The 17,457-nt window shown below is 35.9% G+C and overlaps 1 protein-coding gene across 2 annotated transcripts in view; it reads left to right on the forward strand.

Annotated features, from left to right (window-relative positions):
• The window catches only part of pak1 (p21 protein (Cdc42/Rac)-activated kinase 1), a 57,753-nt gene extending 44,322 nt beyond the window's left edge, over positions 1-13,431 (forward strand). For both annotated transcript variants that reach the window (XM_032591053.1, XM_032591054.1), the window contains 8 exons: positions 1,458-1,521; positions 1,885-1,933; positions 2,419-2,531; positions 4,521-4,638; positions 5,948-6,047; positions 6,879-7,075; positions 7,941-8,078; positions 9,501-13,431. In XM_032591053.1, the coding sequence (XP_032446944.1) occupies positions 1,458-1,521; positions 1,885-1,933; positions 2,419-2,531; positions 4,521-4,638; positions 5,948-6,047; positions 6,879-7,075; positions 7,941-8,078; positions 9,501-9,587 (866 nt within the window). In that variant the 3' untranslated portion in view covers positions 9,588-13,431. The remainder of the gene's footprint in view (positions 1-1,457; positions 1,522-1,884; positions 1,934-2,418; positions 2,532-4,520; positions 4,639-5,947; positions 6,048-6,878; positions 7,076-7,940; positions 8,079-9,500) is intronic.
• The last annotated feature ends 4,026 nt before the right edge of the window (positions 13,432-17,457 follow it).

A 17,457-nucleotide genomic window follows, 5' to 3' on the forward strand; every position in this document is an offset into this window, starting at 1 on the left:
TTTCACTTATAACATGGAAAAATTAGTTATTGTAGCTGAAATAATCTTCCTTTGGTACTAGTAATTTTTTTAGTCCGTATTAAAGAATTAATGACTTAAACATGCTTCCAATTCTTGCTGAAAAGTTACTTGTAACTTGGTTTTGTTTTATTTCATATTTACTAAGACGTCTGCACTAGAGCCTAAACTAAAAATACTAGTTAGTGTTTTGTGTTTTTGCAGTGCACAGGTCCAGAATGAAAGATGGAGCCGTTTTTCCTGACTGCAGACTGAGAGCAGCTGCTGGTTTCTGTCTTGTCATATGTTGTTTATCACTTTGTTTCCTTCTGGGAGCAGATTTTGAGTTTATTTGAAGGATTAAATTGAGCTGCTGCTGACTTCTGCAACTTATCTGTTATTTAAACAACATGAATCAAACTGCATCTCATGTTGTACAGTTTATTTATTGTTTGCTCAATTATATTTACTCAGGTTTATCTGATTTATCTTCCAGTATTTTCTTCCTTAACATTAAAGCAGCTTATTTTTCCAGAAATAAGTTAATCAGGTTTTGACCAAAATGTTTTTAGTTGATCTAATGTTTACGAATCAAATGTTTAGCGTTTCTAATTTTTGATCAGAGGAAGCAGCAGCATCGGGATTAAGAGGGTTCATTTGATACTTAGGAATCTGACAATTAATTTAAAAAAAATATCATCCCTCATTGTTTCCTGCTCAGTGAGTTTTACCAACTTTAATTATTAAGCTGCAGCGTTTTGTTTGAGCTGAACTTCTGGTCTATTTTTAGCTGTTCTGCCTAACAACTGTGGCAACAAAGAGACTAAAATGCAGCTCAAATAAAAAATGATAAACCTTGACTCCCCTGATAAAATGCTGTGATGTGTATTAGTGATGTTGTTTGGATAAATCTGTATATTTTTAAACCTGCGCCATGCCTGTTCAGACGTGCTCAGGTCTCCCTCTGCTGGTAAGAGCAGGAAACTGCTTGTCCTTCCGCCTCTGATTGACAGACCTGACCCCGCCCACTCCCGCTCAATCCTCAAATCTGATTGGCTGTTCGTTCTCTCCGTCATCGCCTGTGGTCCTTTCCAAGAATTAATCCTCAAATCTTTCCTGCTGTTGACAGTTTTTACTCAACTGCTGTGTTTTTCTGCCTCTAATGTTTGTTTGTTTGTTTTTTTAATTTAAACTATTTTTATATTATTTCCCTTCAATATTTGTTTTTTCCTTTTGTTTTGCATGCAGCATTAAAGTTATTGAGTTTGACAGACATGCTGTAGAGTAGTTTTCAAATTGATAGAAAATCACTTTACTTTTCTATCCAATAAAATCACCTTTAAATTATCACTAAAAACTTTTTTTATTATTATTTTTCTGGAGCTCTTTATGCTGCTGCTGTTTTTACATCCTCATGAAGTTAATTTCTGCTGCTTTTGTCTTTTCTTGTCTCTCCTCAGGGACAATTGTTAGCGTGGGAGATCCCAAGAAGAAATATACTCGGTTTGAAAAAATAGGACAGGGGTGAGTGCTTTATTAAAGCATGGTAATTACGTAAAGCTTAGTCATTAAAAAACCTAAATAATTAAACGTCAACATGCTTTTAATGAATTTCCTTCAACTTTGTTTTAGGCCTAGCCCACACATAACCAGATATCTGAGAAAATAAATACATTTTTACGCATTTTGGTGTTTTTGTATCACTAAAAGCAATTATTTATAAAACAAATGCCTCTCTGTCAGTACACGTTGATACAGAGTGCTCTGTCATAGTAACAGATGTATTTATTAAAACAGTTTTAATAAATCTGTCTATTATATGAATCAAAGTGAAATTAACTTGTGTATTTTCTAAGATATCTTTCCTGCCTTTCCTTTCCCTTTTAGAGCCTCTGGTACGGTGTACACAGCTATAGACATCGCTACAGGACAAGAGGTTGGTTTGTTTTCTTCTCTTTCAATTTGTAACAAAAGCCAAACAACAATACTTTAAAAAATAAAGTTATCCTTGAGAGATGATGCATTTCTGATGATTACATTAAGAAAACCAGCTACTTTGGATATTTTGCTAAGCAAAGTAGAAAAACACCACATGAATAAAATGTTTGAAAATGTACAATATTCACTATAAATTAGATTCAGTTGCAATTAAAAATAAAAATCTAGTTTGAAGTTTCTAATGAGACATGTAAAGTGAATGTTGGTTAAATTTATGCTTTTAATTAAAGCAAAACAACACAAAGAAGAGAAAAACTGCAACCTACTTAATTTCTCGAAACATCCTGGATAATTTTATAGCTAATCCGTCACTTTCTCCCTCAGGATTAGCCCGCTTCTCTCCATAAAAACTCCTTGCACCTCCTCACATGTTTTTTTTTGTTTTATTCAATATTTTTCTTGTTTTGTGTTCTTTCCTCTCAGGTTGCCATTAAACAGATGAACCTGCAGCAGCAGCCAAAGAAAGAGCTGATCATCAACGAGATTCTGGTGATGAGGGAAAACAAGAACCCAAACATTGTCAACTACCTGGACAGGTTAGCACTCACAGCACAGCCTTAGGCTGAGAATATGTGGGAAGGCGATGGTAGCGAATGTTTTAGCTGTTAGATTAGGCTTTCTAACATTTTAAAGCAGGTAATGCGCCTCGTTTTCAAACACAGACTCCAACTAAAGTTGTTTAGGGTAAATATAGCACCGTTAGCATACTCACATGTAATATACCAGTGGAGGGCTAAACCTAAAGCACTAAACAGTAGTTCCGCTAACATTAAAACGCTACACCTGCATGGTATTTAGTGGAAGCTAATGCTAAAGTTGGAGTCAGATACTTATTTCAGCTGAAGTTTTTTAGTGGCGACAAGTGGTAAATTTAACACAGTTCACATACTTGCATCTACTATACCAATAATGGGAATGGCAAACTAAAATGTTTGCTGCTCTAAATCTAAAGCACTAAAACTAAACTCCTACACCAACATGGTATTTAGCGAAAGCTAATATGCTAACTTAAATTCAAGTTCTACCTGCCCTTGAAAGACTAAATGTTTTTTTTAATGCCCTCAGATGTTATATTTATGTTTATCTTTTGTTCTCTACTTTCTGCGTTTTATTTTATTCCATTTATGTTTGATGTTTGAAGTAAAGTTATTGGGATGAAAACAGAAAAGGAAACAGATCTTCACCCACTGCAAGTAGTTTATATTCACGCTCTTATTTCGAAGAGTTTTTATCGGTTGAAAACCAAAGCTTCAACACTGATGTCAAACTTTATTCACTTTAAAGTTCCCAGTTGTGACGTGTGTCTCAGGAAGTGATTTACAGTAAAATGTTGCTGTTCAAGCTCCTACTTCTGCAGGGAAGATTAAAAGATAGATCTAGCTTTGAAGTTTGAGGTGTATTTGTTTTTTGAGACTCACTAGGGTTTTTTTTCTGGTAAAAAATCCTTTATTTGTTTCATTTTTTACAAACAATTGACCTTTCTGCATGTTTAAAAGTAGAGACTTCATTAACTATTCTCCGACCTCTCCAGGAGGTTTCAGCGTCCAGAAAGTGACGGATCCAAACCCACAGCCCTGATGTTTCCCTTTACGCCCACACAGCTGCTCTGTGAAGTTTCAGGAAAACATCCAAAGAGCTGTTTTATCTTTTTTCCTTTTTTCTTTCCCAAACTTTGAGCGGTAAACATGCGTATGTGGCATGTCTGGTTGCCATAGCAACCTGTCTGATCGCAACACACCGCGGAGTCTGGTGCCGACGCTGTCGTCTCCATGGAGACAGCATTTCCCTGTCGCTGTGTTTTATGTGTTTGTTCTCGACTGTTAAGCGGTTCAGCAGCATAAATCTGCTTCTGGTCGCGTTTCGTTGCGGCGCGGTGACGCTGGATCGCTGCTTTCTGGCCGAACGCCGGTGGATCTTTACAAACTCAGAAAACATTTAAATGTTAAAGCCAGAACTTTTCCACCGATAATGTCCAACATCAGAACAAACTACTGTTTTCTTTTGAGAGGTGATTTAGTTTTTTTATTCTCGGAGGTGCTGAGACATAGATAACAGCTTATTATTCTCTTTTTGATAAAAATTTATTATGATTATTATTATGAAGACAAAAATATGAAAACACAAAGTTTACTTGTAAAATGTAGTTGATGTTTTGCTTTATAGAACATTTTTTAATTTATTAAACCCAATTTGCTGATGATTTACATTTAAACTGACTCACTTTCACTATTAAGTTACATATTATTTTTGTAACATTTTATCTTTTTTTCTTTTAACTAGTCTTATAAGGTAGTTTTATACCTTATAAGACAAAATAAGGTTGTTATTTTTATTATTATTATTATATTCTGCCTTACTTTGACTTTAAGTAGTCTTGTGGGTATGTTGAACGTTGCCCCTAAATAAAATGAATTATTGTTCTTGTTATCATTGCGTTACAGAAGCTTTTTTTTAACATCTGATACTTTCAGATATGTTTGTGTTAAACAGAGCAGCTCATTGTTCTGTTTTATGTCATGGTGCAGCTACCTGGTCGGCGATGAGCTGTGGGTGGTGATGGAGTACCTGGCTGGAGGTTCGCTGACCGACGTCGTCACGGAAACCTGCATGGATGAAGCTCAGATTGCTGCCGTGTGCAGAGAGGTAAAAAAATAAATATGTAAATCAGAGGTCGCGCTAGACATTTTTGTTCTCCGTCATTTTGGCCGACAGCATTAAAACAAATCTGTCATTTTCTATTTTTACCCTTCAAATTATAATCGTATTAACATTAGGCTATATAACCGCATTTTTATGCGGTTTAGTTAATATTCACCAGATGAACCGTGAATCCAGATACATCACATAAAGCAGATGAACGCTTCTAACATTTTCTCCGTAGTGACAAAAACCCCTGACTGTGGCCCCAATAACTTATAATAAATTAAATTAAACGACTCCACTTAAATTACAAGCACTTCACCTGCTGGGGTCTGAACGCTCAGCCTCACAAATTCCTCCTGCAAGCTGTTAGATTAGACTTTCTAACATTTTAAAGCAGGTAATGCACCTCATTTTCAAACACGGATTCCAGCTAAAGTTGTTTAGTGGCGACAAATGGTAGATATAGCACAGTTAGCTATGCTGTGACAGTCGGACAGTCGGATCCGTCTGATCCAAACCGATCAATTGAACTGTGAGTTTTTTACCCTGTGCGCGGTCCGGACGTTGCGCTTTTACGAGGATTTTCGCTTCCCTGAAACGGACAGATGTTACGTCTGCCGCGCTCTTCCAGAACGTTGCTCTCTCTCTGGGCGCAGGAGGGTAACGTCTTCCAGCTCCATTTGTTAAAACCGCAGGGTGAGTTAAGTTTAATTGTAAGCAGCGGTGGAGCCGCGTCCGCATTGGTTTTGCAGCGCACTGCGCATGTTACAGTATAATTAACTTTATTTATTTCCTCAATATAAACTGCCAGCTCCTCTGTTTAGACTATAAATGGATTAACACAACATTTTCCTCTGTTCTGTGTGAACTAGAGACTGGAATTAAACGCGCCATTTTAACCAAAAGTTTGAATGCGCTTCCTAACCAGGCGCTCCAAAGTCTCTGGTCCATAACTCTTCAACACGCGGTCAGCTCCCGGTCAGAAAGACACATTTAGTTCAGTGTCCATGAGATGATATTCAGAAAAAAAAATGTATTAATTGATTTTAGTTGCCTTTGCGATAAACACTTTGCATAAAGGCTGTAATATCTGCCCATGCACCAGTCAAGGGTGTGAATGATAACCTGTCAAAATGACGATTTTCCTGTGGTTTAAAAAAATAACCAGTCAAATACGGAAAATATTCCGTTAACGTGACCTCTGCTATAAATACTTAAATGTCAAGTGTTAATTTTCAGTTGATTTCATGTAACTATAAATGTTCTGTATTTTGTTAATGTTCTAATTTTAGTTTATTTTTCTGTGCAGTGTTTGCAGGCGCTGGAGTTCCTCCACTCGAACCAGGTCATCCATCGAGACATCAAGAGCGACAACATCCTGCTGGGCATGGACGGCTCCGTGAAGCTCAGTCAGTGTCGCTCCTTCACTTCCTGTTTCCTGTTTCACAAAACAACTCAGCTCTATTTCAGAGAAAGTTTCTCTTTCTAGAGTTTGTTTCCTTCATTCTCTGTCCATCTTTTTGGTTTGTTTTTTCTTTTTTCTTTCCTTTTGTTCTTTTTCTTTCATTTTCATTCTTTCTTTTTCCTTCTTTCTTTTGTTGCTTCTTTTCTTCTTTTTGAGTTTTTTCTTTCTCTTTTCAATCTTTCTTCTTCCATTAGTTCTCTTTCTTTATTTTTCTCCCATCCTTTCTTTCATTCTTTCCTTTTTTCTATTTTCTGTCCATTCTTATTTCTCTCTATCTTCTTCCTTCCTTTTTCTCCCTTTTTTCTTTATTTTATTCTGTTTTTATTTTTATTTCATTCTTTTTCTTTTTTTTCCTTTATTCTTTCTCTTTTTCTTTTTTCTTTCCTTTTTCTTTTTTGTAGTCTTTTTTTTTCTTTTCAATTTTTTTTCATTATTTTCTTTTTTCCATATTTTATTTATTTCGTTATGAATTCTAAATTAACTTTAGTACATTATATTTTATAACTAGTCTTGAAGACCTGAGAAAAATGTGGGTTTTTGGGGAAAAATGTCTGGAAACCATGGAAACCGTTACTAAGGCAATGCCCTCTCATAAATCCCAGCTCAGGAAAATGTAGCCTTTCATAATAAACAGGTGTGGAGGGAAAATCACAGCCATGCAGCGAGTGGGTTTACAGTGGTGGGTTTACTTGCCACATTAAACATGGGAGTTTATTTACCTGAACTTTTGAAAGTTTATCTGAGGTCCGGCTCTTTCTCTCTCTTTACTTCCCAGCCGACTTTGGATTCTGCGCCCAGATCACTCCGGAACAGAGTAAGCGCAGCACCATGGTGGGGACTCCTTACTGGATGGCTCCGGAGGTCGTGACCCGGAAGGCTTATGGACCCAAAGTGGACATCTGGTCCCTGGGCATCATGGCCATCGAGATGGTGGAGGGGGAGCCGCCGTATCTGAACGAGAATCCCCTCAGGGTGAGAGCCGGGACTTCAGACTCAACTTAAAATCAAGTTATAAGCATTTTTTATGTTTAGTTTTAATTATTTTTTAGAAGAAATACAGTTACACTGTCCTTCGAAGGGGTTAATCTGTGATATTTTACTACTTAACATAAAGATTTTTAGTCAACAGAGAGATTTTACAGCTTAAAATAGTCAAAAATGACAACCACATCATAAAGTCAGGAGGATCTTTTATTATTTAATGATTAGATTTGTGGTTTACTGTCTCAAAGTTGAAGAATTGTGTGAATTACTTAACGAACACCATGACTAGATCTATCATGATAATAACAAATTTTGCTGGACGATAAATTGTCCCAGAAGTTATTGTGATAAATATGGTTGTTTTGAGACCATTTTCAAGAAATACAATGGTTATGGCAGATTCTCAAAGATCAATAAACTTTAAATTCTAATGTATATTTAACACTGGAACTGGAAGACATTTCAAATATCCAAAATAAATAAACAAAACAATAAATAAAGTGAATTATGAAGTCTCTGTAAACAAAAAGAAGCTGGTTGAGACCAAAACACCAGACTGAAGATTTTATCATCCAGTTTTTGGCAGAAAGAGAAAAACAAAAACAATAAATCAGGCAAATAGAAATTATTTATCTTCTTTCAATTTATCATGCAATTAATTGATTTATTGTTTATTACAACATCATTTATCTCATTGATGCCCTAATGTAGTTGAAGGATGTGCAGATTTTAATTCAGCCATTACTAGATCAACCACTAGATGGCAGTAAAGTAAAGCTTCTACAACGTCAAGCCTCTGTTTGCATTCTGGGAAAAAAAAACCTTAAAAATGTTGCTTTTCTTCATCCTTAAGGCGCTGTATCTCATAGCAACCAACGGGACGCCGGAGCTGCAGAACCCAGAGAAACTGTCAACAATATTCAGAGACTTCCTGAACCGATGTCTGGAGATGGACGTGGAGAAACGAGGATCCGCTAAAGAACTACTGCAGGTACAGCCGGGTCCGGTGTGTTCATGAGAAAAAACAAAACCAAGTAAAACTAGAATGATGCTTTAAGCTTTTCCTGCCCTCCTAAATGAATTACTAATCATAAAAATAAAAAATAAGGTCCTCCACTCTTAATGTTTGAGAATAAGCTGACAAGTAATTTCCAACCATTTTTCAGCTGTTAGTTTGAATTTAAAATAAAAACAGTAAAAGTACAAAATGACAGCAATTTATAGAGCTCTGTTTACATATTAGATACATTAACAGGCTTAATGGGTAATAATATAGGTGCAGTTTGTTTACATAGTTAAATTCCTGCAATACGTTAATTTAAAACAACTGAACACCAACGAATCTGCACATTGTTTAATTTTATTGGTTTTTAATGTTAGACAGAGGAAACAAAAAACTGTTTTCAAATTCTGTAATTTATTCTATGATGAAAGCAATCCAAGCTAGTGAATTTATGCACAAACACAAAATTTTAAAAAGTATTCTTTGTCTAGTTTCTAGTAAAAATATCTTACTTGAAATGAGACAAAAATAATTTACAAGTAACTTTTCAGCAAGAACTGTGAGCTTGTTTTAAATCAATAATTCCTTAATATTAATGACAAATGTTAACATAAATACAGTGCAGTTATGAAATAATACCATAGTCCAATCCAAAGGAATGTGCAACTGAGCAGGAAAAGTTTAAAAAGTTTGCTAAATGTGTATTTGTGCATTAAAAACAACAATAAAAGTGTGCAAACAGAGCAGAAATTATTATAAAAAAACTACACCCCTCAGAGGAGTTTTGGCTAAAGCATGTTTACAAAGCAATTCTTTATTTTGAATGTAAATTTTATATATATTCTGTACAGTTCTGCTCTGTTGTTTTTCTCACCAAATGTCTTTTTCTGAATCTTTATACTCCAGTTAACAATTATCAATTACTTCAATAATTGATTAATCACAATTAATCCGATTGATTTGATTAATTGATTCAGTCCTAATTGTTAGAAAACCTGCTGTTAAATAAAGTAGTGAAAGTGGCTGGAAATCAATCAGAACACTGAATAAATGTATCGACTTGTTATGATAATATTGTTTTGTAGCCATTTTCAAGTAACATAATTATAATAGTATAGTTGTGCTAATAAACTTTAATTTTATACAGAACAGACCACACTGAAAGTGGAAGATAATTTAGATATCTAAAATGAAACAAAACAGCTAAATCAATAAATAAAAAGGAAATGAAAACCGAAAACCTTCAAAAAAGACTAATCATCAGAAAGGAAATGATTGAGCTTATTTTAGTCAATCATGAGATTAATTGATTAATTGCTTATTGCGACAGGTTTATAAATGCATCAGAATTGTAAAACATTCACAGTAGCCACATTTGTTTTATTTTAAATGAATGTTTCTGTCTCCCAGCACCAGTTCCTGAAGATGGCGAAGCCTCTCTCCAGCCTCACTCCTCTCATTCTGGCAGCCAAGGAGGCGGCGAAGAACAACCGCTAGCTGCCGCTGCTCTCGTTTGTCGTCATGGTTGCGTGAGTCTGAGGCCGCCGGCCCGGTTACAAAACCCTCAGAAGGGCTTGAGTCGTTCTCTCTCTCCTCCTCTGAGTGTTTTCTACCTCGGAGCTGCTTTATTTGCCCCGTCTCCTTCCACCCCGACCGCCTAGCAGAGAGGAAAAGCCCCTAAACACTCCACCGGACCCGGGCGAAGGGACCGAGGGGCGTCTCCAGAGCCCAAAGACGGCGGCTCGTTTTTATTGTTTTTAAATCAGGACCACGTCGTTGGACGTTTTTTATTTTGTTTTGGAAGCGGTTCCTTTTCCTGTTTTTTTATGAATCAATTTTAGTTGTTGCGTGTCTGTCACCGTGGACCGTTGGGATTTGAATCATGTCGATCGCAGCGTCGCCCTGTGCGGAGCCGGTCGGGTTTGGTACTTTGTCGTGTCTTTGTTAATGAAACACTGGTTTGCCCAGAGCCATCGATGGACGAGGTTCAACATAAAACCGGATTATCGTCTTTCACTGGAGCACCAAAACCACAGGTTGCTCCTCAACGACTTTACGTCACCTTAAGCTATTAATTCTATGGTTTTAATACATAAATGATCTTTTTTATTTGTCATCTCACATATAAAAAAGTATTCTGGATTTCTTCTGTTTTTGCTTTTTTGTCACAACAAAATGTTTCAGACCATCAAACTGTTTTTAATATTAGACACTGATGAACAGAGGAAACACAAAAAGCAGTTTTAAATGGCAAAAGCAATCCAAGAAGTAAAACCAGAGTTAGTGATAATCAGAGTTGGTTAGTAACTAATTACATTTACCTGGGAAACTTTTTTGAAAAAAATTACTTTTACTGTACTTTTTACTTTTACTTGAATATCTCTAGTAAGACTATTTCTACTCTTACTAGAGTAAAATTCCTGGATTTTCAACCCGCTGAATTAAAAACAAACATGTTTTAACCAAACATTTACCAGACACAGACCTACAGTTTTTGTTAGTTTCATAAGTTTTTTATTGAAAGAAACTGATTTGGAAAAAATTATTTCCCCTGATTTTGTTATTTTTTTGTTGTTATTTTTGTCCATAAAATACCAAATTTTCCATTTAACTAAAAACGTTGGTTTGTCTGATGATGTAATTTTTAATATTAAATGATTGATAATTTGACCAATTACTCCGTACTTCAGTAGACGTTTTACCAAATACTTTTTTATTTGAGTAAAAATATGTTGAACCAATGCTGCTCTTACTTGAGTACAAATTTTAGGTGCTCTACCCACCTCTGCTAATAACTGGAAATCAATAATTTACATAATTTTGAGGGCCACATTTGGCCACGCCCCTTTGTGCGTATTGGCTCCGCCCACTTTGCTGGAACTTTCCAGAAATTGTCGGGGGGCGGGGCTAGTTATATTAGCTTCTTTCACATAGAGGCCAGGTTGGTTTGCATTGTTTTGTTTTCTGTTATCAAATAAAATAATAATTTAAAAACTAAATTCAGTTCTGCTCTGAAACAGAAACGTGACAAAACGACTGAATAAATCTGTAAGGGGGCAAATACTTTCTCACAGATCTGTAGATAGAGCTGTAGAATTAAAAAAGGGTGTGTTTTTTTATTTTATTTTATTATGTCTGTAAAAGAGGAACTGTCCATCTGTGGCTCTGGGCGTCGTCGGTTTGGGGCTCTGGGGGGAATGTGCATGAGAACCACCTGTTCTTTGTTTTTATACGGTACTTTTAGAGTAAGAAGTGACAAATGAGCGTAGCGACGATAATGAAGGATGCTTGTGTAGAGATCATATCTGAATCCTATTTTCAGAAGACGAATAAACGTTGTTTTTCAGCCCGGAGGAGCCCTGTGAACAAGAGGTGTATATTTTACATGCAAGAAGGAAAAAACCGTTCCACCTTTTGTTTACAGATCATTTTTTATATATATTGATCAGATCATTACACGTTTATAATTTTTGGATAAGAAGTTGAGCATCAGAGAATCTACAAACTCTGCAAACATCTCCTAAACATTTATCCGAAACTGTCTCTGACTTTATGATTTCTTTCTTTTTTTAAATTGTTTTTTTAGGTACTTTTGGCCTTAAACTGTTTCAAAGGCTTAAAACTTGTTTTACCGTCTGATGGAAGTGACGAGCTGCAGCATTTTCAGTCGAAACTCCATTTAATTTGAACACAACTTAAAGCTGAACTGTTATTACTAAATATTTCAATGCAGCAAATCAGCAGGTGCAACAAAATGTAAACATTATCCGCTTTGCATCAGAAAAACAGGCGAAGGTTTAATGATTTAATGTTTAATAACTGGCTGAAAATGTTGCAGTTGTGTTGTGTCCAGGTCTGAATCCCCATAAAGCTCAATTAAAAGGGCTATTCTGTAGTTTTCCATATTTAGTTTGAAACCCAGAGTCACGATGCAGGAGCTGCCTGTCGAAAACACACAAACTCTGCAAAAACACAAAATCTTACCAAGTATTTTTGATCCAGTTTCTGGTGCAAATAACTTAATATACTTGAAATAAGAGAAAACTAACTTACAAGTTACTTCTAAGCAAGATATAAGAGTTTGTTTTAAATTAATTTCTTAATATTGATGGAAAAAGTACCTGTTCTATTTCACTATTAACATGGGGAACATGTTTCATTATAGATTAAACAGCGTATTACGGCCAGCGCATAGGGAAAAAAAGAGTACATCTCTGACAAAAAATCTTACTAATTTTCTAGAAAAATCGTAGAATTTTCTGAGTTTGAAAATTTGCTAGGAAAAAAAAACAAATTCTAAATTTAATCTCAGGAATTTGAGAAAAAAAAGTGGAAATAAAAGTTGAAAATTTGATAAACCCCAGCATATTCTCAGTCAGTTGGGTTTCCAAACATCTTTTATATATTGACTTTATTTTAGTAAAGCACAATTCTTTTCACAATTTATTTCACTTTTGATTCTCAGACATAAACAATAATTATCAGTTTTTTCAAGGTTTTATATTTCCAAGCAACCATTTGCAGTCCTGGTCTGAGCAGATTAGTCTTCAGTGTAAATAACCATGAATGTGTTTCAGTAACTGTCTTATGTAAACTTAATGGCCTTCTAAGGCTTATAAAATGGCGTTCAAACTGCTTACGAGTTGATTTGAGTTGAAAAATATTTACTTTTTTTCAGCTCCAGTGAGATTGACTGATAAATTCAGCAGATTGGAAGAAATTCATTTCATATGAATTCAAAATGAAAGTTTTCAGAGATTTCATCAAATCTACGAAAGATGCTGACTGCTTATAGCGCTCCAGATAACCCCACTTTTTAAAACATAAAGCAGGACTATCCTCGGTGTCCAGACGTTTAGCACAAAATCACCGAGTTGAAAGCACACAGCAGCCACAATTTATTAGTTTTTTTACATTTTATTTAAAAATGTAAAATATTTGTTTTATTATTTATTTACATTTTTCAAATTTATATCATATACTACAGAAATATAACCAAAATATTACAAAATGTAAAATAATTATTTGGCAAATTATTTTCTTTTTATCTGCTTAGCAACAAATTAACATGATTTTATTTAAAATGTCTGAAAAAGTGTCTCAAAGTTGTACAGTTTCAAAACTTGTGGGTCAAGAAATCAATTTTAGTTTATTCCAGCAACAAAAATGAGAATTGTCTTTGAAAACTCTGAACTGTATTTTGCCCATTTTAATTATTGGGGGCAATAAAATGTGTTTTGGAGAAAAAAGTCGCTGGAGATTTGTGGCTCTGCTCACTTTGTCATTAAAATGAAAGCAAAAAAACAAACAAAAACAAAAAACACTTAATTTGTACTTAAAATTTATTATTTAAAGTTTAAATTTGTTACTGAAAATCACATACAAAAAACCCCAAATCTGGATCAGCTCCATTTGCTGGCGTAAACCAAGCCCAAACTGCGTCCAGGAGCCACACAGAACTTCTCCAAGGACCGCAAATGACCCACGGGCCGCACTTTGGACACCACTGCTTTAAGTGCCAACATTCATTTCCTCTGTCACCTGATGTATAAAAAATAACACTAATACACAAAAGAATAACACTAGTAATGTCAGGTACTGTCCACACAACAGCGCCACCTGCTGGAAATCCTCATGATAATCTTCATAAATGAGTTTTGCACAACAGCAGCAGCTTTGATGGGGATTCGGACTCGGTCCAACGTTAGGATGACAATGAGAAGATCAAACCAAGTCTCCAGTCTTTACTGTATCAGAGAAATAATTTATCTGTCTGTAGAAATTGTTTTTGATTTTTCAAGACAACTGAAGAAGAACAAATAAAACGGTACAAAAACTGAAAGATGTGGCTTGTTTTCTTTCCAGAAAGTCCAGATAAAAATGGTGCTTAAATCCAGATTAGTGGCAGAAACTTCCAGTCACAATGTTGAGCCAGTTATTTTTATATGTAACATTGTTTCCTGAGCCTTTAAACCCTTTAAGACAATTATGTAAACTGCTGTTCTGTAAATCCAGGAGAAAAATAATCTAAAATCTCTCACTGTGATTTCTTTCTGTCCCACTCTGAGGATTTCCACTTTAATTAGCAGAGATAATTACCGTTCGCCCGCTTTCATCTTCGGATCATGAGGCGGTGTGTGAGTCAGTGCTGAGGCCTCCGGTGGCCGAGCGGTGGATCCGGTCCAGGTTGTTGCGTAATTCTGAACTTTCATTAATGTTTCAGCTGAGTGAACCCAGGCCTGTTGGCGTTCACATCTGAAAAAACAGGCAGCACATCAGGAGGAAGCGGCCGACCGGGTAATTCCTCGTGCGGCGTGGCGATTTACACGTGCTTTTATCTAATATTACATCACTGGAGTTGAGAAGTTGTAATTTTATCGTCCTTTAATGAACAGGTAACTTATTGTACAAATCCACAGAGAGGCATAAATAGGACGAGTTTTAAACTATATTAACACTGCAGCCTGAAGTGACCCAATTCTAATTTCTTATGCATATATATAATTTTTCTACCTTAGTGCGAACTGTATCAATCTTCTCATGACAGTCTAAACAACACAGATCAGATGTTTTATAATGCGACCCAGGCCACTGGGACATCCGATCTTCAAATCATTTTCAAACGTGATCTGAATCTGAACGGCCAAGTCTCATTCATCCAACTTGAACGTCATTGATACTCGACAAACGTCACTATTCTGCGTCCTGATGGCACAAGCGGAGATCTAAAAAATGGGTTTGGGTTTTTATTCAGAACCTCTTTCTTCCTTCAATGACTGCTGCAAACATTTGGAGTATTTCTCATATAGGCTTCTATATCTAGATTCTGATCTATTTCCATTTTTTCATCAAAAGAAATGTTCTCTGTTGGATTTATGTTTGAACTTCTCTAAAGTTACTGGTGATTTTAGTTAGAGCTGCACCGATTGCAGTTCTCTGGCCGATCACCAATTACGATCTTTAAAAAGCCAATAGCGATTTTGGCTGATATTGATTTGTTGTTTTTTTTTGTCTGAAAATAGCAACAAAGCCGTTGAGTTGGTGACATTGGAGTGACTGGAGTTAACTGCAAACATGCAGACATGATCTGGTGGGCCGGTCTCAGTCCAATTCTCTCACTGCAGAGTACAAGAGGACAGTGGCTGATTTTTAGACCTGTGCTGATGTAGATCAGATCGGTGGATAAAATCGGTTTCACATGTAAATATCAGCCGATCAACAATCTCCCAAAATTAAGGAAATCGGCGCTGATAAATCGGAAACCCCAAATTTTAAAAGGTAAAGGCAAAATTAGCCTTGAACAGATTTTCTCTATTTAGTCTTGACTTTGACCAAGTTATCCGTCAGTGTGAAGGGCGTCCCACAGCATGATGCCGCAACCACCAGGTTCCACTCAGGGTGATGTGTCTTCATGCCACTTTTCCTGCTTATGTCCTGCCACAACCTCGTTATAGAGTCTAAAACAAAGCAAATCCAATAAGAAGCGTGAAAGTTTATTAAAACATGACGGAGCCCTGCAGGATTTCCAGTGAATGCTTTTGCAAGGCGTTGTGTTTCTCTGTGTGCCTGGTAAAAGTGTCTTCCTGTCTCCACGCAGTGCAGAAAATGTGAGCGCTGCTGCAGCCAAGCCCCCCTCCCTTCCTCTTCATCGCTCGGCGTTACATAACGGTCTCCACTGCAGAGGAAGAGCACTGCAGAGAAACTCTCCGGTCTCCGGCTCCTCAGAGGACATCACATGTGTCCACATTACACGAAGGGCCTGGGGACGCGTCTCTGTCCCCCGAGGCAAGCCGCGTCCCCACATACGGCTTCTGAATGCGTTTTTGAGAAAAACTGATGCCGAGGGAAGAATTTTAAACAGGCTTTTACGAAATATTCAAAAAGAGCCAGGCGTCAAACCGTTTCGGTCCGTTTGTTGGATCCGATTGTGTGGCTTTAAAAAAACTGAATAAACTGGAGAAGGGAAGGAAAAAAGTAACACGTCAAACTAAAAAATAAAAACTAACTACAGCGTCTGAAAGTCACATGATATAAATTCACCAATCAAAAAATGTGTTCAGTTGAGAACTCAGAACAGTTATTAAGTTAACTAAATAACTAGCTTTTATAATTTTAGCTCCAAAATGAATATTTAATTAGTAAGCTGAATACTTATTCATAAATAGCCATCTACACATTTAGTGGCTTACTAACTAAATAGAAAGCTATTTAGTTTAATTGAAAGGCTAAATATTTAGCATCAAAAACTAAATATGTAGTTGCTAATTAAATATTTTGTTTCAAAACTAAATATTTAGCGGTTGACTAAATAATTAGCTTGCAAACTGAACTTTTAGTTTTAGATCCAAACTGAATATTTAGCAAGTATTTAGATTTAAATATTTTGTTAGTGAGAAATATTTAGCCTATAAACTTAATATTTAGTTTTAACTCCAAGACTGAATATTTATCAAACTAAAATGTATAATTAAATATTTCGCTTACAGATAAAACTAAACACTTAGTTAAACTAAATATTTAGCTTCAAACTAAATACTTAGTTTGCTAACTAACTAGTTTGGACCTAAATAGCTGTTGTATGAATTAAATATTTAACTTGATAACTTAATATTGAGCTTGCTAGCTAAATAGAATTAAATCTTTATTCTTAAAGTTAAATATTTAGCTTGCTGATTAAATATTTGGCTTTAATCTGTGGCATTTATAAATAAATGAATAACATCCGGCATGTTATCCATTGCTTATAATAATTAATAATTTTTTAAAGTCAGATTTGAAAATGTGACTTAGAAAAATGAGCCCTGTATGTTTCTCAGTCGTGCAGGATAATATTTAAGCATAAAAATTATGTAAAAACACCTTTTATTCAATCATAAAATAGGAAATCTGGGTCCATATTTTTGTGAGATTCCAGGCTGAAGGGAAAAGGTTTTTTCTGACTGACTTCAGTTTCCTGTGGGAGGGCATCTCCTTTCTTCAGGTTGCTTTGTGCAATGTTTCCGTGGCGACCCCCCTTTGCCTCACTCACCAGATTCAATGCATTACGTTCAAAGGTGCTTCACGTCTCCATGGCAACGCGCCTGCGTAGGAGTTGCATCAGCGGAGACGGAGGATGGTGGAGGTTCTGCCGTCAGCGTGGGTGGATCCGTAATCTGCAGTCTGTGGCGTTCACACCTGGGAGCTGCCCAGTTTGACACCAGTCTGCTACTGGTGAGCTGCCAGCTGCTCATCCACTTAACGTTCTCACATTTTGACACATTACAAAAGAAGAAAATAGATGTGTGTACTCAAGGTGTTTATCTGCAACTTTATCGGATTTTAAAATAATTTTTTTTTTTTTATAATTTTTGGTATTTATTTAAAAAAA

The sequence above is a fragment of the Xiphophorus hellerii genome, chromosome 18 (assembly GCF_003331165.1).
Source record: "Xiphophorus hellerii strain 12219 chromosome 18, Xiphophorus_hellerii-4.1, whole genome shotgun sequence".
NCBI lineage: Eukaryota > Metazoa > Chordata > Actinopteri > Cyprinodontiformes > Poeciliidae > Xiphophorus > Xiphophorus hellerii.